The sequence below is a fragment of the Gymnogyps californianus genome, chromosome 7 (assembly GCF_018139145.2).
Source record: "Gymnogyps californianus isolate 813 chromosome 7, ASM1813914v2, whole genome shotgun sequence".
NCBI classification, from domain to species: Eukaryota; Metazoa; Chordata; class Aves; order Accipitriformes; family Cathartidae; genus Gymnogyps; species Gymnogyps californianus.
In genome coordinates this window covers 4,510,117-4,536,184 of record NC_059477.1, presented here as the reverse complement: position 1 = coordinate 4,536,184, position 26,068 = coordinate 4,510,117, and the positions used below count along the sequence as shown (strand labels likewise).

The following is a 26,068-nucleotide window of genomic DNA, read 5'->3' as shown; positions in this document are numbered from 1 at the left end:
GAGGAGTTGCAAATACTTTTCTGTATCAGATCAGAATTCAAAATAAACTTGGCAAATTGGAGAGATGGTCTGAAATCAGCAAGATGAAATTCAATAAGGTGAAGTGCCCTGTGATATATTTAGGAAAAAGAATTCAGATACACAGGATAAGGAATACCTGTAAAGAGAAAAAATGGGTAACAAAGTCTACAGTGCATTGCCGTTGCAAACTAAGGAAATGTGGTTCTGGAACGTGTGAAGAGGGATGTGGCATCTATAATGTTGGCTAATTATTCCAGAGTAGGGTTAGTGAGGTCTGAGTTGACATATTGTATCCATGTTTGGTCATGACTCTTAAAAAAGTTTAGAAAACTCCATCAGTTAGAGACTGAGTTTGCCTAATTTAAGACCATGTTAGTAACAACCATCTGATATATAAAGATTTTAAGACAAAAGGTAGAGAGAAATTGTTCTCCATGTTCCTGAGAGAAGAATTAAGGGAAATCTCTGTAATTTGCGTTCAGAGTGGTGAGGGTTGTGTTTTAGAAAACACTTTTTGAAGTATGAACCCCAGAAAAAGCCACCTAGAGGTGTTGTAGAACCTCCTTTTCAAGGAAAAGTTATACAAATCTATGTTGGATGAGTCTACACAATCCTTCCTTAGCACAAGGTGGACTAGATGATGCCTTACGGCGTATGTTTCTGTAATTCTGTGCAGGAGATGACAGTGGAGCAAATAGCTTGAAAAACTTTTCTCTTGAAACGTCATGGAAAAGTTGAACGGCCTTCTTCAGTGGGGAAAATTGCACAGGCATTGGGGCAGACAAGATACTCAGCAGAGCTTTGCAGGCCACCCGGGGTCTGCAGCCTACAACTTTGGGATCATAGGACTAGAGAATTACCGTGATCCTTTCTGAACCTAAAATCCCTTTCTCTCTCATACATATATGTTCGGTTACAAAGATCATTAGAGGAAGAACGTGATTCATAGGTATCAACTTTGCCTCTTAGTCCTAACTGTGAAGAAACTATTTATGTAACTTTCTTCCCACAAGAGCTTCCATTAATTCTGTTGATGGAAGCATTCTTCAGCATTACGGTACTGAAATAGAGCACAGAGCATAATGCCCTTCCCTGCCTTCAAAAGTGAGAAACACACACAGGAGGGAAACTGACCTTGAAAAGTTAATGCTTTGATTTCTTATTAATTTAGAAATGTGAGTTGACAGTTTGATGCTCTAATTGCAAATTATATTTTTAAATATTTTCTTTTATCAACCTTGATAATTTAACAGAATTTACCAACTGGCAAGTTTCAAGTAGTTTTCTTTCCAGACTCTTATATACCACAACACTGCTCCTAATCATCTGTGAAAAAGCTGCCATGCAACAGAAGACTGGGAATTGCTAACAGTAATGATGAAAACTAATTCAAACGAGGCCACAGGTAGAAGCTTTTGCAAAAGCAATCTGCATCTTTTCAAGTTGGTCAAGCTAAAATTGCCTTTTAGAAAAGCAGTTTGTCTTATATTACAAAGGAAGACAAGCTATTATCTCAGTACCCAACAAATACCTAATGCACAGGTCAAAAAATAAGGAACAATTACATATTGAATAGGGAAAGTTTTATGCAAGTTTGCCTACCTTGCCTTTTCCCCTTGCTTCTCTGCCTGTGAAGTGGTTCACAACCACAGGCGCAGTGTGAAAATATATGGGCCGTTCCTTTGCCAAGGTTTGTGCATGGTCTAACCCTGGTTATCTATAGCCTCTTCCCTGCTGCTCTGGACAGTTGTCCTGTGAGCTGCGATCTTTTTCAGAATTGTTTTCAAGACGCTGCAGATCTAAGCTAATCCTGTTTCAATACTATTTTGAATGCTGTGATTTAATACGCATATGGGGCTGCCTTTCCCTAAAAGAAAATGATGTAGCATATTTCATAAAGGAACTGATAGTAAAAGATTAGTTATGTGGCGATGGGCAGTATGAATCACGGTATAAATCATTTCAGGCGAGGAAGTACAGCTTTCACTCCAGAGGGAAGATACTAGGAAGGAGCGTCAATGTTTTAACATTTCAATTGCATTTACTTGTTTGTTGCTACTTTCATTCTCTCTTTTTCTTTTTGGCTTAATTACTTCTCCTTAAAGTATGCTGGGTACCTAGTAAGTTGACTGAGCTTGAAAAGTTGATTCAGATACATATTAAATAAGAGCTTGTGAGCTACTGCAATCACAGGGAATGACTCCTTAGTTGTTTTTTTAAAAGCACCCTCAGTCTTACAAAAAATACCCCAAACTATTTGATCTGTTGTTCTGTTCACAGCTTTGTCATCATCTAAACTGTATGACAATTTAAATTTAAAAAAACAACCAAACAAAAAACCCCCATAGATTCTGCAGACTGAAAATAAACAGTGGCTTTCTCTGTGGAGCGAGGTGGAGATCTGTTAGCTGCCTGCTGCTTTGGTCTAAGGCAGGTTAGAAACACTGTTTCTGCAACGTGTAACAGCTGACGTTGTAGACCAAGTGATTCCCCCCCCCCCCCCCCGGCCAGCAGTAATCATCAACAACCTTGTAAGCAAAAGGAAAGAATGAATAAGTAAAGATTCTCTAAGAAGTGATTTAGATTCACGTTGGTTGTTATTTAGAAGCATTCTAGATAAAAGGCTTAATGTTAGGTTGCAGAGGTTCACAGTACACGAGACTAACGACATACATAATAACATGCAAATTGTTTAAGTTCTAGAAAAATCCTCTTTCTCTGATCTGATTAAGGACTCTATCTTGAAAAGGATTATGTATGTTTTTAAGTTAATATGCTGTGAAATCATCAGGACTCCCAGCAGTGCGTAATTCAGGAATGTGCATATATCTTCAAAGGACTGAGACCTAGATAAAACACATGCAGATCAACAGAATAGTTTTGAATTTTTCTAAGATTTGATGTAAGACCAACCTTTGTTATTAAGAAGAAAATTATTTTAGACTGGCCCAGCATGTGCATAATCAGATCTGATGCGGTAAAACCTAGGTAGGTTACAACACTCAGCTAATACAAATTAATGCGTTTTGATAATTGCACACAGAGTGGATAAACAGAAAGTGATGAAAGACTGAGCATCACAAAATGGACTTTATTAATTTATCACTACAACTGTGTCTATATCTGAGTTATAATGATGTGTTTAGTACAGTTATTTGTGGAGGCATTGTATATTGTATGGAGTGTTCACTTTCTGAAGTTGTTTTTTGTTGAGGAGGACAGCTCATTTTGGCAAGTTAGAAAGTGTGCAAATTTATTCTACTTCACAAGAATAAATATGTTTGCTACTGCTATACAGCTAAGATTGAAGATTTTGTGTGTGTGGTGAATAGAGTAAGTACATAAGCTAGCACTGTAAATTATGAAGTCTTTTTGCCTTTTAGAGATATGAGTAAGTTTCTGGAAGACTATTTTCTAATTATTTTCTAAGGTGTACAAAGATCTGCTGGGCAGTCTAGAAGGTTAACTTCAGGTATGTTGAGATCCCAGAAAGTGTTCTCCCTCCCAAATCCTGAGTCATAGGAGCCTGGGAAGCAGCTAGGAATTTCACTAGACAGGATAGAGATTTCTAAGCATGCTGTGAGTGAGATCTATCACTGACTTCCAGACAGGCATTTACATAAATGAAACAAAAGATATGAGCTTTGTGCTGTGGGTGTTTTCCCCTACTTATGTTCTTTTTGTGATTTTTTCTTTATCCTTTTTTTGTTTTAGCTTTTACTTTCTCTTTTGAAAGCATTTTTCCCTCTTCCATTTTGTCATGAAAAGATAAATTTTAAGACCTCAAACAGGAATGCAAAGCTCTTCAGTTATGCTACCTTTGCCTAATAAAACCCTGAATTAAATATCAGGGTTATAATTATTGCGGAAGTATGCTGGCAGGTGAGATTGGATAACTCAAGCCAAGATAAAAAGGTGGTAGAAATAACTATATTAGAGAGATGGTGTTCCAAGAAGACATATTAGGATAAGGTGTAGCAGGCAAAATGATTGATTAGGCTTTTGTGATGCGTTTGGTTTTAATTTATTGGTGGGTTAATCTTGCCTGAGGGCCAAACACCCATCCAGCCGCTTGCTCACTCCCCCCCCCCCCGCCCCCCAGCAGGGCAGGAGGAGAAAATAGACTGAGAAAGTGAATGGCTCGAAATAAAGACCAATTACTGTCATGGGCAAAACAGACTTGACATGGGGAAAATTAATTTCATTTATTGCCAATTAAAATAGATTTGGGTAGTAAGAAACAAAGACAAACATGAAAGCAGCACCTTTCCTTTCCCCCCCTGCTCACCAGCTCCACTTCACTCCTTCGCTGCAGACCCCTCGACCCTTCTGTGAGGGGTGGCGAGGTATGGCCAGTACACAGCGGTTTCTCTCTGCTGCTCCTTCCTCCTCACGCCTTCCCTCTGCTCTGGTGTGGGCTCTCCCCACGGCTGCCGCCCTTCAGGAAAAGTCTGCTCCAGCCTGGGCTCTCTGTGAGCCACAATTCCTGTCAGGAAAATCTGCTCCAGCATGTGCTGGCTGCAGGCAATGCAGGAGCTCCATGGTGCTGGAGCAGGTTTTCTCTGACTTTGGTGTTTCTCACTCTTTTTGTTCCCCCCCGGCCTCTGTCGAGCACTTTCTGTCCTTCCTTTAATATGTTTTCCCAGAGGGGCCACACCAGTGTCACCGCTGGACTGTGCCATATCCCGCCCTGGGTCCGTGGCGGAGCCGGCGTGCACCGGCTGGATCCGGCTGTGCCCGGCGCGGGACAGCCCCCACCTCTCCTGACAGAAGCCGACGCTGCAGCCCCCCCTGCTGCCAGCACCTCCGCATTTACACCCTGTACAAAATGCTGCTGCTCGCGTCTGGTTTTTTCTCATTCTCACCCCCACCGCACCGCCATTACGGGGATAAGGAGGCAAATAAGAGATAAGCCAAAAGGTGTTGCGAACAAAGGGATTAATTGCATCTTTTCCTGTTCCTCCCTTTCTGCTCATAAAGAGAAAGTGAAGGGATTTTCATGACTGCTAGCTATCGTCTTTCAGTCCATCGTGAGGTAATTGCCCTTTCTATTGATCTGAATTTTTGTGTGTGGTCTTCTACATCTTTACCTGTCATAATTTTAGAGATTGACCTTGATTATAATTAGATCCTTGGAGCGCGGTCACAGAGGTGAGGAAGCAGTGCCGATCCTCCACACGTAGCAGGCGTACCCAGGACCTAACTGGATGGTGGGGGGTCTGTTGCCTCAAAAGCTGCTGCGAACACAGGAGGTCAAAAAATGTTGTTAGGTCGTGCAATCTGCCCATCCATTGTTACAGAAACTGTTCCTGATGGTTTGGTTAACTTGTCTTGGGTCTCGGCACGGCTGGCTAGTGACTAACAAAATTGGGACTGGAATAGTATTTCGGCTTTTACAAATTCTTTAGACTTTTAGGGCACAGTCCAGCAATATAATTAAGTATATGTGTGTGAACAATATCACTGATTTCAGTAGGGCTGTTGATGTCCTCATATTTAGGCACATACTTGTTCTTGTTTGAGGCCATAATCAGTAGCCATCCTCTAGAACTCAGTGCGTGTTACGTCCTTGCCTTCAAAATCTGCTCTGCTCTTCCATTCCAACACACCTAGAGAGCCTGATGGTAGAGGAAGAAATACCTGCAATTTCCCAACAGTTTCTGTCATAAACCTGACTTTTTCAGCCATTTATAACTTCACCCAAATGTAACTGCTCAGACCGAAATTTCCTGTGCTAGATATCGTAAGGCTGATTTTTTGTGTAAGAAAACGTTAGCTAAAATGTTTCTGTGACCAAGAAAAATGTGTTTGGGTTTTTTTTAATCTTTGAGGAACTCTGCTACTCTCATATTTTGGAGCAAGAAATGTAGCAGAAGAGCTTTCTGGTCTGAAAGCAGCTACTGGCATTAACAACAATCCTCTTTGCCAGTATCCAGGAATACAAATAAACTTGATCAAATAATTAAGTTCTAAAAATTACATATCACAAGTGATATTCAGTACAATGCTGTATTAGAATTTGGCAGCTAAATGCTGTCTATATTGAGAACATATGTTTCTGTATAACTCCTATATGTGAAACCATAGAAAAGTGGATTTTGTCCTTATTTCTGCCACAGAGCAATTGGGTGAGGCTGGATAGGTGTGCTGGTTTTGGCTGGGGTAGAGTTAATTTTCTTCACAGTAGCTGGTATGGGGCTATGTTTTGGATTTGTGCTGGAAACAGTGTTGATAATGCAGAGATGTTTTTGTTGTTGCCGAGCAGCGCTTACACAGAGCCAAGGCCTTTGCTGCTCCTCACCCCAGCCCACCAGCGAGGAGGCTGGGGGTGCACAAGGAGTTGGGAGGGGACACAGCCGAGACAGCTGACCCCAACTGCCCAAAGGGATATTCCAGACCATAGGACGTCATGCTCAGCACCCCCTTTATAAAACTGGGGGAAGGAGGAGGAAGGGGGGACGTTCGGAGTGATGGCGTTTGTCTTTCCAAGTAACCATTACACGTGATGGAGCCCTGCTTTCCTGGAGATGGCTGAACACCTGCCTGCCGATGGGAAGTGGTGAATGAATTCCTTGCTTTGCTTTGCTTGTGTGAGCGGCTTGTGCTTTACCTATTAAACTGTCTTTATCTCAACCCACGAGTTTTCTCACTTTTACCCTTCCGATTCTCTCCCCCATCCCACCGAAGGCAGGAGTGAGCGGGCGGCTGTGTGGGGCTTAGTTGCCAGCTGGGGTTAAACCACGACAATAAGTCACCTAGAGTACTAAGTTGGCCATTAGTTTTGCATTCTTCATTCTCAGAGTGCCTAATTTTGAGACTATTTAGGTTAGGTTTTTATTTTGGACTCCTTTATTCCTGCAATCTCCTGAGATCTGTAGGAAGCTAGTAAAAAAGGCTGAATATGTGGTGATTTTGTGAGATATTTTAGCTACTAAAATTATTTTAAAATTATAGGGGTTTTTGTATGCCTTACTGTCCTGCATCTGTGCAATTGGGTTTAACTGCTGTTATGCCTTAGCAGAGGTTTGAGGTAATGCTTTTATTGTTTTATAATTGCCCTTCACATACAAGCACTGTCTGTTTTGTGCATCGAATGAACCGGGGCTCAGTAGGAACATTGGTACCTTAGGACTTGAAGGAACCTCAAGGCACCAACCAGTCCATTCTCCTAACCATGATGAAAGTAATCGACCTAGGTAATATGTGATAGGTGTGCTGAGAGCTTTAAGAACAGGCTAATGATGGCATATGTCTATCGGTTCCAGTGTTTCAGAAACCTTATTGCCAGAAAGTTTTCCTTCACATCTAACTGAAATCTCCCCTGCCTCAGTGCAACGTAATTAGTGTCTGTATTAAAACTAAACACACAGTTAAGGTTACGCAGACAGCTTTGGATTTAACACTTTTTAACCTGAAGGTTGATTTTATATGTGTGAAATGATCAAACGTAGTACATGCTGAGACTGAAAGTATTTTGCATCTGAAGATACCATATTTTTATTTATGGTTCAGTCAAAATAAATTAAAATAATCGATGATTGTTTTGAAAGCAAATTACTGGGAGCACTATATATCTACCATGGCAAGTGCTGAAGAGATGAGAATGTCTTATGCCAGAATGAGTTGTGTAAACATGGGTATTTATATACTCAACAGCAGCCTCTGAGAGGTTTTTTTTGGTTTTTTTACTTGGCCCAGTGCCCTCTGATCCCACTTCTATCCCAGAGGAAGAGGAGGCGGCAAAAACTAATGTTCCTATCACACATGTTCCATTATTGATTTCCATTCCAATCTACCCAGTGCTGGAAATAATTAGACCCTGTGAACAGAAATGAAGCAAAAATCTATACAATGCTGGATTGCCAGAAATGAAGACAAGGGTGCCTAATTAATGTTGCATATAGAACGCCTTTTGGATGAATGGGCTTCCCTTTCTCAGAGGCAGCTCAACAGTGGTTATGTCACAAATTTGCTGTTAATTAAGTAGTGTTCACTGTATGCCTGTAAAAATGGCATGGAGGAAAAAAAACATTGGACAGCAGCAGCATTTTACAAGAGCTCTGCAATTAAAAGAAAAGCCTGTGAAAAATAAACTTGTGGGCTTCATACTGGTGGCAAGGTATTTTCTTCTGTATGAAATTCACTTTATGGATTGTCTCAAAGCTCTTTAGGAACGTCTGGTCACTGAAGAAGTTTTGGACATTTCCAAAGTTGGAGTGGAAGTGTGTTGGGAGGGTTAAGGACAGGAAAAATGTTCCTGGGAGCTGAGGCAGGACGAATGATAGCGCAGCTCGCATCCATAGGCAGCTGCAGCCAAGCCAGTGGGTAAGGACTGTTCAGAAAGCGAGTCCGGATCTGGAGGAAGCCAGTAGATTAACTTTTCTTTGAGTGAAAGGTGGACTGAAGGTGATTTAAGTTAGACTGTGTAACACATCTTGGGAACTGAGAGGGCAGACATTTGGGAAGAATGTAGGAGAGAGAACTGATGGAAAGTCTTCACAACAGGCATGCACTCGACTAATAGCAGAAATATCTGGAGGGAAAAACTGGAGGGTATCTGAAGTATCTGAAATAGATTGAGAGAAAAATGTACGCTGTATCCATATGACACTGTTTGCTTGTTTGTTTTCTCCAAATAACACAATGATAAAGTTGTTCCCAAACCAGAAAAATCCAGTCTTTTAACTGCATCATAGACAGGCCTGAATCGGTGATGAAGCTTCCTGCAGTAGCACGTGCTGTCAGTGGTTTTGCAGCGGGCATCCTCTTCTCCCCCTCTAGTCTTCCTGAATCTGCTTCTGTTTCTTTTGCCCTTGCCATTCCCTTGCTACATCCAGAGGAGCTTAGGACCTTGGTGCTAGCGAGTAAAGGATACTCCTGCGCTGGTCTTGCTTCTGTGCGGCGCACGGCCAGGTGCATGCCGGTGAGGAAGGTCCTCTGTTTTAGAGGCTGAGAGAAGAGTGTGTGTAGCAGCCCTGATGGATTTATCTTTATAGTTCTTAGTCCACGTGTTTTTCTGTGAAGCTGGTCTCCTTTTTAGCAGTCCCCAGAATAACAATGCTACGTGCCCATGCATGCTGCAGAAAACAGCAATGGGATTTTTGGTGTGTCAGAGGTCTCTGATAGTAGAGGGATTCTGGGACAGTTGTTCTTGTCCTGTAATTTGCAGGCCACTGGCATGCCTTCTTTCAGCCTTTAATTCTCTCCTTTTATCTCTATTCCCTCCTTGCTCTTCTAGATATCTGTTGTGGCCAATCTAAGTGATACGATTGCTCTCTGTGCATCTCTGGAGAATTTAAATAGCATCATTCCCTCCTTCTCTTTTCTCCTGTAAATGCAAAGGAAGTTTCTCTTCTTTAGGCAAAGATAGAAAACATTTGGGTTTTTTTCTCTCTGAGAATCTAGAGAATGAGTAAAACCCAGGCTCCTTGGTCAAGCAGATGAATTCAACTGATGAATCTGTAGGAATCTTCCTAGACTGTGCCTTAAACTGCAAGAGTAGATGTGTTTTCTGATGAAAATCTAGTTGACATAAATATATTTTTAGCATGGATTTGATAGAGGGAATTATTTTTCCCAATATAGTAGAAGCTGTGGTTCTGGTTTAGGAATTTTATGAAATAATTTGAGTGCAGGAGAAAGGTACTATTAAAAAAGATATTTTTATAATACCGTGCCTTCTAAGACCTCTCTTTTCTTCCCATTTGGCTGCTTAGCGTCGTCTCTCTCTACTCTCATTCTGTTTTAATAAGCGTTTTTCTCTGCAAACTGTCGGCTCTGATGCACAACTGAAATAGGTGCACACACAGGTTATGATTCCTCTCCCCATTGTTGCATTTTGATTCTGAACTCCAGATTTAATCTATTTAAATAATCTACTCCTGGGACTTAAGTCAACTCCTAGATACTTTTTGATGTTCAACAAATAGTAAAGCATTACAATAATTTAAATCAAATAACCAAATCCATATGAAATACACTACTTGTTATCTTTCCAACAGATTTATTTTCTTCCCTGGATCCATTTTAAGCTGCACTGCAGTTGCCAAATCAAAAATAAACCGAGTTTTCAGTATAGGGGTGTGATAAGTGTATGATTTCCATTACATCATAGTGTGCTACATAATAAAAAATGAAAACATGTAATGCATTTTGAGTATAGAATTGAAATGGATTTTCTGACCTAGTCCCAGTGAATAGGTACTAAAGTGATGGCAAAGACTGTAGCTCCTGGACTGTAATTATCATTTGAGTTATTTCTCAGTGGTAGGAGACTGTAGACCTGTGGGCACAAAGGAAGAAAAAGAAAAAGCAGAGTGTTCTTTTGTCCTTTTTCCCTCTGGCCATCAGGAGCAGGCTGACAAGCCAACGCTTTTGAAGTTATTTTGGGTGTGGGAAAAAGTATTCACATTGGTGCGGCTTGTTCATATGTTACCTTGTTGCACGTTTGTAAGAACATAAGCTACCAAAGTATTTTAAAACATATTTGAGTGTTTTAATCAACTGGAACTTCAGGAGAGTGTGAAAACAATTCTGGTTTCACAGAAGTCAGTCATGTTTTGTTGTTTTCTTCAGTAGCAGCAGAAACTCATCTACATAGCATATATTTTAAATTCTTATGAGCATAGAAAGCATCACTGCTTGTTCAGTCCCTCCAGAATCAGAGTCCTCTGTAGCTGTTGCTCTGAGTTAAATGAATCTCACTGCTGTGTATTTCATGTAGAATGGAATTGATACAGAATATAATCTGCCTTTCTTTTCTGTTGTAGCTTGGCTTTACATCCCCAAAAAGACATTGTAGTCACTGGCAGTGATGACCACCTCTGGAAAATGTGGGCTTTACCTGATGGGAACATCATCATGACAGGTGAAGGTCACACTGATTGGCTTTCGGGCTGCTGCTTTCATCCAAGGTTAGTGCAAACAGGCCCTGAACTAGCACTAATCCCTTCTGGGGAGTACTTGTTTGCTCTTTCTTTGTTCACTGGCCTGCTTTGATGACTTTCTATTCTCAGTGTAACCTTGCGGTCTCTACTGAATTTCCAAACATGTAGATAAATGTTCCTCTGGCTTTCAGTGTGTTGACTTAAGATTGATTGCTTTTAGTATTTTGTACATCTTAAACTTTGTCCACGTGCCAGTGCACGTAACAAGGAGTAATAAGCTCTTTAGGTCTCGCTGTATTTATTTTCTCCGTGTTCATGCACTATAACAAACACGGTTCCATTATTAATAATACAGAAAAGTTGATTTCTTGTATTAGGCGTTATTTGTCATATGACTAAGAGTATTCGAGTTTACCTAGAGAATAAGAATATGAGCTTTCCTCCTTTCTCTTTATACAAATTTGAAGCTGAATTAATAAATGAAAGTGGACATTGAAAATAAGAAATAAATACTTAGATTACAAGGGTCATGGAAATAGGCCAAACATGAAGTAGATTTCTTGGTCATTCTGTTGAAAAATAGAATGCCATTTTACTCTCCAAAAAAAAAAAAATTCCATTTGTTAAGACTGAGTGTCTATATGTTAAAATGACTTTGCTTCAGATTTGTGAGGCTGCAGTTGTTACTGTTTACTGGTAATATAATAAAGGTCTGCCAGGCTACTCATCTGAGGTTCACTTATAAAAAAGCATTATTAAACCTCCAACCTTGTATTTTCATTGTATTTATTTTATGATGCAATATTAGCTCTTTCCTTCACGAGAAGGAAAAGTATCCTATTTAATTTCATGGTTCCTCCTGATTTCTGATATTGTAATGAGTTAGCAAATGCACACACAATCCTCTAAACACAAGAAAATCCCCTCCCTCTTTTCAAAACCTCAAGAGCATGGAGTCATGCTTTCTGGAATTAATTAAACATGCACTTACGCTTTTCTTGCATCTCTTTCTCCTATGAAACAGGCTTTTTCTTAAGATGCTTGTGTTTCACAGTGTTCTCTTTGTCACGTGTATATCCTTAGAAATAATTTTATATATTTAAAAGAAGAGAATAATATTTGACTTAATTACATATAATACAGGAGGAGAGAAATGGAAGGCTCAGCTTCGTATTTTAAGATGGTAGGAAAATTTTTCTATTACTGAATGACAGGTTGCAGGGAGTTTGTGAGCGTGCTGGACATCCTAAGTCTAACTTGCAGATAAACAGCATGCTGCCTTCCTTCCTACCTGTTATGAATGTAAAACTCATCACAGGGAAAGGAAGAGAAATACAATTAGAAGAGCATGTTATCATTTATAAAGCTGCTGGGCATGCTAATCAGATTTCGATAGTGCATTGTTACCATGACACTCGCTGACTCAGAGACTCAAAACTATTTTCTCATTAGTCTTTGACCAGAATACAGTCCTTTCAATAGGCTTTCCTATTTCTCATTCAATTATTGAAATTAAAATGAGTTGAGGTACATCATCATTCTCTTGCAGTATAAATTGGCTCCTGCTGAATGCTCTGGAGTGATTCAAAAGCAGTGCTGTTAAAATATTGTCTTCCGTTACTGGATAAAATATGTATAATGTGACAGAATACATTTAATCATACTTTTTTTTTTTTAGTAGAGGACTTCTATATATCAGGTATTCCGGAAGTAAAAACAATTAAATAAAAATGGAAAGTTCTCATAGAATTTTTCTGGAATCAAATGTAGATAGCCTCTAGTTTTGTTCCTGTTTTAAAGATTTAAAATGATGTTCATCCAAAAGTTGAAAAGAAAAATATTTTTGTGGCACTGGGCTACTAAATTGTGATCCAGAAATCTAGGTAGAACTCCCACACTTCTACATTCTTTCCTTTTTGTCCTCTGTTAGATCATTTCTCCTCTGTTTCTTCTGTCCATCAGTAAAATCAGGTTTAGAACAATCTCCACCTCTGGTCTGAGAAATATTCTATGTGTAGCTAAAGGACGTGCGTGCATGCACAGTCACACACACAAGTCGACTTTCAAATTATTTTTGGACAGCATCAGAATAATCCACACACTGACATTGAGTGTGCTAATAATTTGAGGAGAAACAAATCTAGAGCTATGATGTGAATTTAACTGGTGGTTCTGCACATACCAATGACTTAAAATCCCGGAAATGCATTTTTACATGTTCAGTGTACTATTACTTGAACAAGGGTCTTTCTCATGCGTGCCTTTGTGCCACCACTGTGTAAACAGGAGTAAAGTTGCAAGTCCCATTGGTAGCTGTGAGGATCTGTAATCTTCAAGCGAAAGGTGCTGTTGAGTTTATGTATCCTCAGCTTCTCCAAGAGCAATGAGGGAGTGTGGATTGGTAGTAGGAACTTACCTGTATACAGTAAAAGGGTAAAGGTATGTTTTAGGCTCTGGACCTTGCCCACTGATTAATACGTAATAGTGATGAGGATTGTCATATGAATCTTTCCCAGTACTGAAGTACAACAATATCTTTAAGTATCATAATGCCATTGAGTCTTAGGGGCAAAGGGCACTGAGTTTCTGAAGAGTTGTTGCAGGGAGGGGATGGAGGAGTCTCATTTTTCCCCCTCACTGACAATGTGCTTCATTCCACAATTATTTTTGCTTAAAAACACATCTCCCTCACATCTGAGCAAAGTAGAGTGAGGTGAGAGTGCGTGGTTTGCTGAAGCTCCGGAGCCTGGTGGTGTATCATTTTTTTTGCATTGCACCCAGTGCTCTTCGGTCTGTACCAAGGGTCTTTAGTCCCCCATGCGTTCTCCCTGCATGGCATTGGCTCCCAGGACAATAGACGAAGGGGAGCAGGCTGGCTCTGTGCATGTGAGGAGAGCAGAACATCTTTGCTGTGATGCTCTCTGCAGATTGGAGAGTAGAATTTTGCCTTAAGGTTTTTAAATAAAAGTAAAACTTCAAACAGGTCCTGTCATCTGCAGAGTGCAGCAGCTGGAAGGAGGGAGAACAACAGTGCTTCCTTTTTGAAGCTCAGGTGACAACTGGTCAAACTTCAAAAACAAACACTATTTTTACTCTGGTCTGGCTGAATTGTACTTTGCAGATGAATTACCTGTTGCAAGTTCCTGTCACTGTTGAAAAATTTAGGAATATTTTCCAGCTTCTCTTTTATATGTGTGAAGGAGTGAGGGAGTCAGAATGACTCCTGCCGCAGTCATCCACACAGGCTTCGTGTTAAAAATCTGGATAGCTGGAGAAGAGCTGTGTAGTGTACCTGTGGATACTAGGTGGCCTGAATGTTTGGAATAGCAGACAAAAATCTGCATCTTCTGCCAGTTTCCAGAATAAGCTGAGGATGTTAATGCTGCACCTTTAAGAACCATACTCTAATTACACTAAGATATTTCATGGCATGTACTAGATTTATTTATCTTTATTACTAACCTTCCTGGGTGGCTAAAGAATCAAGCTCTGCAGCATAGCAGAGGTGTTTGTTCATGTCCGATAAAATCCCAGTGAACAGTAAAATATTGTATTCTTGTTCTGCATGTGTGCTGGTATAATTCGTAATGTCCTTAATATATTCATAAATATTAATCAAGTCAATTCTTCTAAAATGTTTGTAGCCCTTTTCATGCAAACATTGTTTGAGTCTGTGGAATACAATGAATTTCTGAATTGAAAAGAAGTACAAACTGTAGGTTCTTAAAGCTATTTAAAACTTGCACTGAAAATTGTCAAATTGTCAACTCCTTTGTAATGTCCTGTTCACCTGAGACAGAAGTGGAATTGCTTGTATTCTTTCTGTTGCTATTTCAAATCTCACAGTTACTGAGGAAAGAAATCAAAACTGTTATCAATTTTTTTGTTATATCAAAAAATACAGCAGTTATCTTGAACTGTGTGGATTTTCTTTAAGTTCTGTTGCTGTTGGAAAACTGGAGGTAGGTATTGTCTCCTCAGGAATTAGGAAAAAAGAAAAAGATAGGATAAGTACATTTGTGCATCAAGCATCTTGAAAATAAAGGTAGTTAATGTTTGATATTCTAGAAAAAGGTGCCAGTGAGGGGACGCAAGAGGAAGATGAGGTGTTGGGCCAAAAGAACAATCCATGTTCTGAAAGAGCAGAAGCAGCTCTAGATTGTATCTCTCAAAGCTGAAGGAGGTGATGTTACCCTGATGAAAATCTGTACATGGATAGATGAGAGACAAAACCTTGTAGAGAGAGGGTGCAGAAGGAATTGGCAAAATATATTGAGGATGGATGTGAGGACTCAGAGAGTGGTCGAATGGGTTGGGGACGGAATAGCAGCTCCAGGTGGGCTTGAATTCACACAAGAAGCTTTTAGGGGAATTCAGTAGCACATCAGAGCAGGCTATGGAGGGGCAGTGACTTTGATGCTCCCTGAGTGACTGGGGGGTTATGGCTAGTCAGCAATGAAACATTTATGAACGCTTGGTCTTCAGAAAGCTCTAAGCATCTGTCTATAAAACCAAGGTCTCTTCCAGCTGCATAAAGCTGAGCAGCACAAAATCACTGCTGAACTGATGTTGGCAGCCAAAAACTGTGAAGTCTGCTCTTGACTTTAGCTATGCCCTGTCTCTAGTGGAAATTTAAGGCTTGAAATGGAGAACACAGGATACAACTTGGAAAATCCAGTTGGATGCTCAGAACCTCTTCCAGGCCTAAAATCTGCGGTGCTGTGGGTGACCGAGCACTGTGGTGGCCTCTTGAGTCCAAGTCCAAAATGTTGCTGACGATCCTGAGTGAGAGAAAGGGACCAGGATAGTGATATTTTCTCAAAGTTTTAAGGAGCAGTGACTGATAAATAAGAAATTGTGGAAGTAAGACTCTGTCAGAGTGGACCTCATTGTACAAAAACTTCTAAGGTTTAAAAATGTAAATTCCTGAGCAGAATTAAGTCAGAATAAACTGAGAAACTGAAACAAATTCTTGCTCAGGTAAGTCCCTGATTTTATTTTTTACATTATTTTAATTTTTTTATCATGTCATCGTTTGGGCTTGTGAAGAAACTGTCCAGAGATGAGTTTCAATGTGAAAAAAGGATAGACTGCAAACCCCAGCAGAACAGTAATCAAGGAATGGAGGGAGAGTGTGGAAAAACATATGAGGAGTGATGGGAGGGAGGGGCAAAATTCAGGAGGGAAGGCTTTCACAGAAAGGAGAGGCAGGCCGAATTTCAAGCCAGCCATGATCAGTTGTTCAGAGGTAACAGACAGAATCTGACACTGCTCATTGCTGACTGCATCTCAGAGGACTTGCGCTTGGAGGAGGAGGGAAACGTTGAGGAGCAGAAATCAGACTTGACAGTTTGGCAGGTACATATACAATTTCAGAATTTCAGAGTGGACACGCTTTTGTAGTTTGAGAGCCCGTAGTGCTTTGATTGTCAAGGTGAATTACAAGCAGGGAGCATGCTTCTTTTTTCGTCCCCCACTTCTACAGCTCTTGGTCCCCTACAGACTGAACTGGTGAGGAGGGTCCCATTACTGGTGGATGCTGATGTGTCCATACGCACCACTCTTCTTGCTAATTATAATATTCTCATATATCAGCGTGTGGTGAAAAACATCTACAGGGTATGAAGAGAGTCGAACAGACAATCTGACACTAAAAATAAATGGCTGCTTTCTTTTTGGTTACATATTGCAAATAATATTTTTTAAATAACTAAAACGGTACATGGCCCATGAAGCCTCAGCAAATGAAAAGCATTTGATGACATATTGAGTGACTAGGTTCTTTAGTCACGATAGCAGGATAATTTAAAAAAATTCTACTGACATTAAATATATTCCTCCTCATACTTTAATAATTCCTAATACGAGTCTTAGATTTATTTTTATTTCTATGAGAAGAAACAGGAATTTTCTATTACGCCATCTTGTTTAATGTACTAACTTTCAAGTATTGATGCTGTAGTTATTCGGTGAAACTAGGGAGACTTCCGGATCAAACAGTTACTGCTTAAGTTATGATTCCAGGATCTACAAAATGTTGCTATGAGCTAATGTTTTTAGTTTTAGTTAAATACAGCAGCATTTGTCTGTATGTAAGCTGTAATGTAACATTAAGTTGTGTGATTTGACTATGCTACTGGAGGCTCTTTCTAATTAGAGACCTTCACATACACTTTTGGGGCTCTTCAAAAAATCTGCCAACAGGAAGAAAGGAAGAAAGGTTTGGAGTCAGTGATTTTTTAAAGTGTTGGTTTTTGTTAACACCCGTCCCTCAGAGCCACTGCCCAGGCTGGGTCAACAGTCACACTAAGGTAACACCATACATGTTAACCCACTCAGGACCAGAGGAAGTTATTTGAGATGTTGAAGGAACAGGCTGAGAATTCGACTCCAACAGGGACCCTTTCAAATTCCATTATAGAAAAGTTTCAGCTGTGATGTGCTCAGGTACCCTCCTGTTTGTTGTGCTCCAGATTGTTTTTCCAGTGGCATTGAAGAGTTGTGCGTGTTTTCATGGGATTACTGCCCAATCCCAAACTTGTCTACGCAGGCCCTGGGCCTCTCAGATAATTCACTGTGTAGGCACTGTATTGCTCTGCAATACGCTTCCAGTTTGTCAGCTACTTCCAGACGAGTGAGGAAGACTGAGCACGTGCTGCCCAGGTGGCCTGCAGATGTGCAGCAAGTGCAACACATCCCAGAGATGCGTTCTGCCCATTCCGGGGCGTTGCTGGATTCATTATGGACAACAGAGGTTTCTGTATACAGAAATCTTGGAAAAAAGCTGAAATGGTTTCCATGATCAATGACTCTTTAAACTACGGAGTACCATTAATTGCATCTTTCAGCCTGAGAGTAAGGAGCTGAAACAAGGCAAAACTAGCCTTTGTGGGTAACAATACTCATGGCCGTGGCATGTAGATACCCATAGGGGAGGAGGGGACCTCACTGCCCCAGGAGGTTTCACAGGGGTCATTGATAAGAGAAGCTCTGTGTTCAGATGAAGAGTAAGACTGGTCAGGCAAGCTGCTGTGTGCATCTGAGAGCCAGGGAGGAGGAGGAGGAAGAATGTCAGCGTTCGCCCTTTCTGTCTGGCCACTGAGCCAACCAGACTTATGGTTGTCTCAGTGAAAGGATATTGGAGATTACTGTTAATAAATGGTCCATAAGCAGTGAGCTTCAGAAGACTTTTTCTGCGAGTTTTTGAGTCATAAATGCTGAGTGCCACATTATACATTAAACAAGGCTGAGGCTTAAAAGCCACTAACTCCGCTTACAAGCATTAACATAAGAAAGAGTTGTAAGACTCATGTTAATCACAAAGGTCTCTGTTGGCTATCAGTGGAATAGAATTATTCTGATTTGTGCCTTGAAATAGAGCCTTTAAAACTTAATTCAGGATTCACTGCAGAAACAGATAGTTTTTATTTATCCTTTTACTAGTATTGATAGGTATTAAAGAAATGCAAGATAGTCTGCTACATTTTACTTAGGACTTTTGAACAGCATTTGTATTGAAAAGGCATAATTATTTAATTTCTTAGAGAATCTTGGATTCTCGTATAGTTCAACAAAGCCTTTAGTTACCAGATTACATATTAAATTTGACAATGGTTAGAAACTTCTTTTGAGAGGCACGATTAATTTTCAGTCATCTAACTGGCTTTATGTAACATCATATTTAGCGGACTCGACATTTGTTAAGCTGTTTTATCAAACTGAGCTAATACAGGAAGTCAAAAGAAAAAAGTTGCATTCATTTATTCTGCAAAGAAAAAACTATTTCAGAAGTCTTTCAGTCAGTTCCCCAGCATACAGTATTAACCATGTACTTGGTGTTTTCAAGTATAGCAAAATTTTAATTTCGAAAGTAGCTTTGTTTATTTCAAAATCTTTGGCAAGCTTCATACTTTTTATACAAGGAAACAGTCTTCCCATAACATCATTCTCTCTCAGGCCTACAAAGCCTACTGTTTTTACTTCACAAACATGTTTGAGTGGGTGGGCATTAGATTTCCTTTGGGATTCTCAATCTCATTATTTTTATCAATAAAAAGCTCTGCTGGACAAAGGAATAAATCACATATAAATGAAATATGAGAGATTACATGAGAAGCTCAGCTTTTGCTTAGTCTAATCCAATATCTTTGGCCAAACGTCTCAATGTCAAAGGCTTTATAAGTATTCTACAGGATCAGTCTGGCAAAGAGAAATCAATAACCAGGTAATGGATTTGATTAAAATTTTTCCCCTTCCACCCACTCCCACAAGCCAAATGTTTCTACCCATACTAATCTCTTCTGGCACATGTAACTTGGTTATTCTCTGTGGGTTTTTGGGATGTGTGTATATATATATAATATGTTTTATATCATTTCAGAGGGCTGTGTTAACTATTGGCGAGTATCTATTTTAAGAAGAAGCAATGTTTGTATCTCATTTTACTTTAGAGAAATCAGTTCTGCAATGCACTTTTGGAAAATACAGGATGATAATAATTGTAAATTTGCTACACGTTTAGATCCTGTTTTGTTGTGCGGAAGTTGCCTTTTTTCTGCTACTCCTGCTGTACTGAGGAGCATTTTCTTACACAGGCCAGGGTACCCAGCAGATGTCCAAAATTCTGGAGATTTTCCTTGTTGCCAAATCATCAGGTGTCTCCTTTACCCCAGTCCTTCTGATCTTCTGTCTTTGAGGTGGTTGTATTGGCAGACCACGGGCCATCTGGAATGTTTGACTTTAGAAACATTAATAATTAGGCCATTAGGGTTCTACAAGGATGTTACCTCTGCTTTAAAGAAGTAGTTTTCCACATCAATAGGAAGACAAAAAAAAAAGTTACTATTGCATGCATTTTGAAGTTGTCATGGCTGCTTTAATTGTCGAAATTTGTTTGGACTTTGCATCACTTTTTCTATTTTTAAATATATCCTCTAGTCACCAGAACTGTCCTTGAAAGCTATTCTAAACTAGAAATACTTTGCAGGACGAAATGCAACTCTTTCTTTTATATCAGGAACCTTAAGAGTCTATCACTGTATTGATTTTAAAAAGCAAACAGTCTGCAGTTCCATAGTGTGGTTACTGAACAGGCTTCACTTTTCATCCAGAGTGACCATGCTTTAATGAAAAACTACCTTTGGCTTCTATTTCTTGGTTGGTGGAAATATTGACCACTCAAAGTTAGAGCGATTCGCTAATAATATCTCCATTACAATAATTCAGCAAACAGCAGGAGAGAGAAATGCTGATGACAGTTGAAGAGAGGAAAGGGAGGGAACTGGCTGACAGGAGAAGCAGTCCTCCTATTGAGCAATTCAAATGTATGTTTGAAATCATTACAGGAAGAAAATACATTGTAATGAAATGCTGCCCTTTGAAATCGCTCTGTAGTTAGTTTCACAGGTGGCTTTACACTCTTACTGAATTTCAAAACCAGTGATTGAAAACCTATTGAAGTTTTTGTGTAAAACTAATAAATAATAGGAAACCTTTTCAATATTTAAGATAAACCATGACATACCATTTTGAAGACCAAAGATTTTATATCACAGTCATTTTGTTGATTGTCTTGTTAGGTATTTTCTGCTGGTTAGCACATATGGCTCAGATTTTTAAAAAGCTCTTCTACAGTGGGAGCTGGTTAAAAGGTGTCTGGAGTCTGGTTGTGGTGTTTTAAGTGCTTTGCTGTAGCCTTTAAGGCATTATTGTAAAAGAAATGAAGTAAGGTCTCTTGCATTTTAGAAATTTATGATAGGATGCTTACACCGATTGTTTTTTTTTTTCTTTTTTGTTTCTTGTGTATTGCTAAGGAGTTGCAGTTGTAAACACTGTGAAAAGTGTAGTTGGTTTCATCGTTTGTTTATATGTTTTCTGTCTCCTGTATGTTAGTTTTCTTTTGTGTGGATACATAGTGAGAAACTTCACTATGGCGGAGGCAGAAAGGAATGTGGCTTCTGAAATGTAAATCCTGTTTCACAGGGCGTTTATATGAGCATACGCCTGCTTCCAAACAAGCTACCAAATTACATCTTTTTCCCAAGTTCCCCGGAGTTAAGACTATCTGAGTGGCAGTTTGCTTTCAGCGAAAGCGAAGACTGTGCTAGAAAAGACAGTTAAAGTGGATGTAAGAGGGTAAAGAATAGAGTTGGAGGCAATCTGCTTCAAAGGGATGTTACTCAGACTTATGAAACACCTAGAGAAATACCCAGAGAAACATCAGTGACATCAACCCCTGACCAGCTCTCTGCGCTTGCTGGAGGATGCTCAGTCCCCGCCACCCCCTTAGCCAGCTGTAACACCAGAAGCAGCACATCCCTCCAGCTTGCTCCGCTCGGAGCAGCTGCTGGTGCCGAGTGAAGCCCCATAGCTGGTTTACTCCTAAGAAGGAGACAAGGGGCTAGAGGGAAGGACTCAGCCCACGGGTCACCGGCCAGAAATGTCAGCAGCTTGAAAAACGGAAACTGTGATAACATGAAACCCTCATTTCTGTAACTTTCTACTGAAACAAGTTGTTAATTCATACAGCTATACATTTGAGGAAGGGTTGCATTTCCCTCTCAAAGCGATACCCCCTGATTTTACTCGTTATTTTTAATTATGTAATGTACATCATCTTATTGGATGATATTTCTATACTTTTCTATGTAGCAAATATATAATTACCAAGGTTGTTTTTCTTCTTAGTTGTAAAGAGTCTGGCCAGTCTTACACACACACATTCTCTCAAATAAAACTGAATCCTTGGCCACAATTTTTCAAAGAATTTTCCCTGAGCAAGTGAGAGGGAGTGCCAAAAGATTGGTATGTCAACACTCTGGTTTTGTTTTTGAAACAGTTTTAATATGATAATAGTGGATTCCATTTTGATCAAATCAAACAATTCAAACTCAGAATTTCTTAGGGAGTTCTTACAGGGCTTCTGTGGTTTCTTCTGTCTAATCTTTACTTTGTTCATTTGCTATCTTCCCCCCTCCCCCCGATGAACTAACGCCATTTTTGCTGATTAACTTGTTGCCCTTCCATCACAAATATGAAACACCTCTCTAAAGCCTCTTTCAAAAAGACCTCAGTCTTCATACCCACAGTATGAACTATTTGACCTTGGATACATTTGAACTCCTGATGGGAATAAGAAGATAGCTAGTCTTTGTATAGTATTATTTAAATTATTATTTAGCTATCTTATCTTTATAACATGTCACTTAAATTTTATGTTTGTCTATACGGTAAATAGTTTTCAAATGTACTGAATGCTTTGCTTACATAGAAATAATCTCATTATTTTTAAATGATTGTCTTGTGTTCTACGTTCTCTCATTATCTGAATTTTAGACCTTAAACCAGCCATATTTAATATTGGGAGCATTAAACCGATCTAATCGTATTGGTTGAAAAGGCATTGTGATTGTCGGTTTCACAAAACCGGTGTCAAGTTTAATCATTCTCTTTACAACAAAAGTTTATTCAGTTTTTCAAATTCAGTAATATTTTGATGTGATCGTTTTGATTCTTACAAATTAAGAGGAAACTTTCTGATCAGCTGTGTGGGTAATTAGATCTAGTGTTTACTTGAAAGAAAGAAAGTAATTTCTATATGATAACCACTTTGATAGAGAAAGGGAGGAGGAATATATAGTTGAAATCTCTTTATAGAGTACCAGTAAAATGGTATACTTCCCTATTAGTTCAGCTTCAGTGAAGCCATGAATATGTTCTGTGAAAGTTTTGCAGAAATTTGCGTGCTCTTCAAGGAGTTCTTGGGTTTCTTTTCCTATACAACACCCTGATTTTCAGTTTCTGCTGATCCTGGTACAGCTGCTGCCTGGGAGTCACCAGAAGCAACTCAGTTTTGTGCATCTTCATTTATTTAGGTTGTGAGAAAAAAATGTTGTTCACTGTGGTAGCTTCAGATTTGGACTAGTTGAGGTTTTCTAGCTTCATCAGCATCCCTATTAGAGGATGGGGAGTTGGAATTACGGAGAGCTAGCTGCCTCCTCGCTTGGCTTGGTCTCAGTTTCACTGGTCTGATCCTGTGTTTCTGCTGAACGTGTCACTCTCATTCTATTCAGAGTTGTTATACACGTCAAAACATCTCTCTTAATAGAATCTCTTGTGTTATGTTTCTTTGTGTGCAATTATAATCTTGATGCCTTTAACATTCTTGGTTCATTATTGTTTTCTTCTGTGCAATAAAGCCAATTGTTTTTTCCCTAAAGTCTGCTGCAAGGGTAGCTAAGGAGATATCCATGTTTGTTATATTGTTAAAATGTGCATTTCCTAAAGCGTAGCTGTTAAAATAACAAACATTAGTGTTAGAGTTGACTAGAGAATGGCAATTCAGTTGAGGCAATGTCTAAGATATGTGAATTGGAAATAACCTCCAAATATTTAGAGTGTTTACAAAAATTGAATTGCACTGAAATGTCTCTCTTCAAGGTAGGAGGCTTAGGTTTTATATAAGTAGCACTTTGATATTTTTAAAAAAGATTTTAGAAGGTGACGAGGGCTTTTTTATCAGTATGACTGACTTATTTGGTTACATTTCTGGCTTGAAGTATTTCGGCAGCAGTTCAAATCCCTGTGTTGCCTGATGCTGCAAGTTTTTGCTATGCCAGTGCTATGGCTAGCTGCTGTGGAAGGGGAGGATCCTGAGCCTTTCCTCCTCGGTCTGTATCCAGGCACTCACTTCCAGTCCCTGGACTTGGACAACTCTGTGCACAGTGAGCCCGTTTGGAGAACTCAACTGCCAGGAAACTTCATTTCCATTTTTTCTGCAGGATTAATTTTCTGCTAATATAATGCTAACGAGGGGAATGTGTGGCTGAGGAACGCAATGTGCAACCTCATCCTAGTCACAATGATCTATCTGGGATGAAAAATAGCGTTCTGAATTAGATGGAGGAAAAACTTGATTACCAGTTTGTCACGTTTGAAGTCAGGGCCTTCCCTTTCATACAATAGTGTCAGTGTCCTTCATTTATTTCATCTTGCCAAAAATGATCTAACCAGTGCAGCTCAGTAGATGTTGGAATGATGAGTACTTACTGGTTGGTGATGCATTACCTTTAATTAAATACTTTAGTTCAAATATAGAAGATTCATCCTTGCAAGGATTTAAATATGGTTGTTTTAGTCCTGGATACTATTTAATTTCATTGTATATCTGTAGCATTTCCTAATGTGTTTCTTTTGTATTTAACATGTTTTTTTAGTAAACCATGTGGAATTTATGACCTAACCCTTAGGCAGTATGTTTTGGGATCGATCCGTGGAGGTTTTGGATTTCCTGGCATGAGTCTTGTTTCAAGGACTAGACCTTAGGTTACTGCTTTGAGTTGTGAATTACTTCAAAAATCATTGTTAGCATGCGACAAGGTTTAATGGTTGAAGTAAGGAAAATTTCTCTTGAGTACAAACTCCAGATACTGTCATTTATTTGTTGTATTTATGTATTTTCCCTCAAGCTGTATTGTTGAAGTTATTTGGATAACTTCGGGGACAAAATAGTTGCAGTAGCACAAGTAGCAGGGGGAGCTGACTAACTGTGAGTGAGCAGGTATCGGGACTTGTTTGACCGTTGAAGGATGTGGATGTGGAACCATGTTCTTAGCTTGTTGTAATTGTATTCTTTGCATTTGAGTAGTGTATATATAAAATGAATGGCGAACAGAAAGAAAGAAGGCCACAGTATATACGTCCACACTTTAGATCGGCTTTGAAAGTTGTTGGGTTTGAGGCTTTTGGGTTTTTTGGTGTTCCCCCTTTCTTGAGCAATCAGCTGTTAGACTGCATGGCCTCATGAATTAAAGTTCAGTTTTCAAACAAAGCCTTTCTATGAAAGGGTGGCAGATTGTATTAATTTTGGTATGCTGCTTTCTCTTGTACCAATCCAGGATTCTGTTCATGTTCAGCATTTCCATTCCTTCTCCACTCCCAGACTTCAAATTGTTATCAATCACTGACTCTATTAACTAATTCCCTGCCTTTGGTTATGTTCATATCCCCAGGGCATGGCTCAGTAAGATCATGAGTTGCCCAAAATAAAAAGACTTGGCTAGTGCACTGTCCTGTGTGTTTTCTTGGGCTTCACTGTCGAGATCATTACACAGTGCGAGCTAAATATTCTTCCAGGTACCTGGGAAGTGTTCAAATCCCAGTGCAGAACTTTCCACAGACTGTGAAATCTCTATGCTCTCACTGAACTCTCTATGCATATGAATATGCAGCTTAAAAATGATGCTTTGTACAAACATGCAAATGCAATTAATGACTGTACTTCATTACTGGCTATTGATGGAGATTAGACATCACTGGACAACCATTTGGGGATGATAATGGATTTGAAATGACTGATCCACAACTTTGCGTTTCAGAGGAATTGTGACACAGGATTATCATTGTTAATATAGGTCATAAATCTGTTCTGTACATGGAATTCCTGTATCTGAACTCCTTCCAAACTACATTTTTCCCTACTTCAACAGCCCTTCATTAAAATTTGAGGGTTTGGAGTCATTCCAATGGAGGAAAAATGACCCATGCTGGATGGGATGGGTGTTGAGATTAAGTATCACACAGTAATAGCATGCTGTTCAATGTATGTTATGGATATTGATTGGTACTATGCATGATTTTATGTGGGCTAAATACACTAATTTATTTTAAAAATGTAATAGGAAGACTTTAACTTACATTGGCATTGTTTGAGGGAAAGTATTGGAATGGTACAGAATAGATACCATTTCTGGAAATACGGTCGTTTTGCAGTGTTTACTCATATTTTATTTCCTGTAAAATAATTATTTCTCATTAAATTAATGGAGGAAAAATGACTTGGCAATAGCCTAAAGCAAGATGGCACAACTGGACCCAGAAACACTGTTTGCCTTCAGCATAAGCAGCCTTCATAATTGTTGGAGATATCACTGGCTAGGCTCCTACGAGCTCCCTGCTTCAAATAGGATGCCCAAATGCTCCTACCCCTTGGTAAATAGGTGTAGAATTTTGGTGTGGGATGCTGGATATGCACTGACAGAAAGCTTTTAGAAGACACATGTTTTATTTTATTAAAAAAAAAAAAAAAATTGCTTTGTTAGAAAGGTGATTATTCATTGGTCTTTAAATCTTGCATAGAGCCCTGCATTGTCTAGTGCCTGCTG

At 39.4% G+C, this 26,068-nt stretch overlaps 1 protein-coding gene across 1 annotated transcript in view; it reads left to right on the top strand.

The window, feature by feature from the left end:
- The window catches only part of SPAG16 (sperm associated antigen 16), a 411,664-nt gene that overhangs the window by 190,190 nt on the left and 195,406 nt on the right, over positions 1-26,068 (top strand). Inside the window, exon 11 of the mRNA XM_050899968.1 lies at positions 10,791-10,934. Coding sequence (XP_050755925.1) covers positions 10,791-10,934 — 144 coding nt within the window. The remainder of the gene's footprint in view (positions 1-10,790; positions 10,935-26,068) is intronic.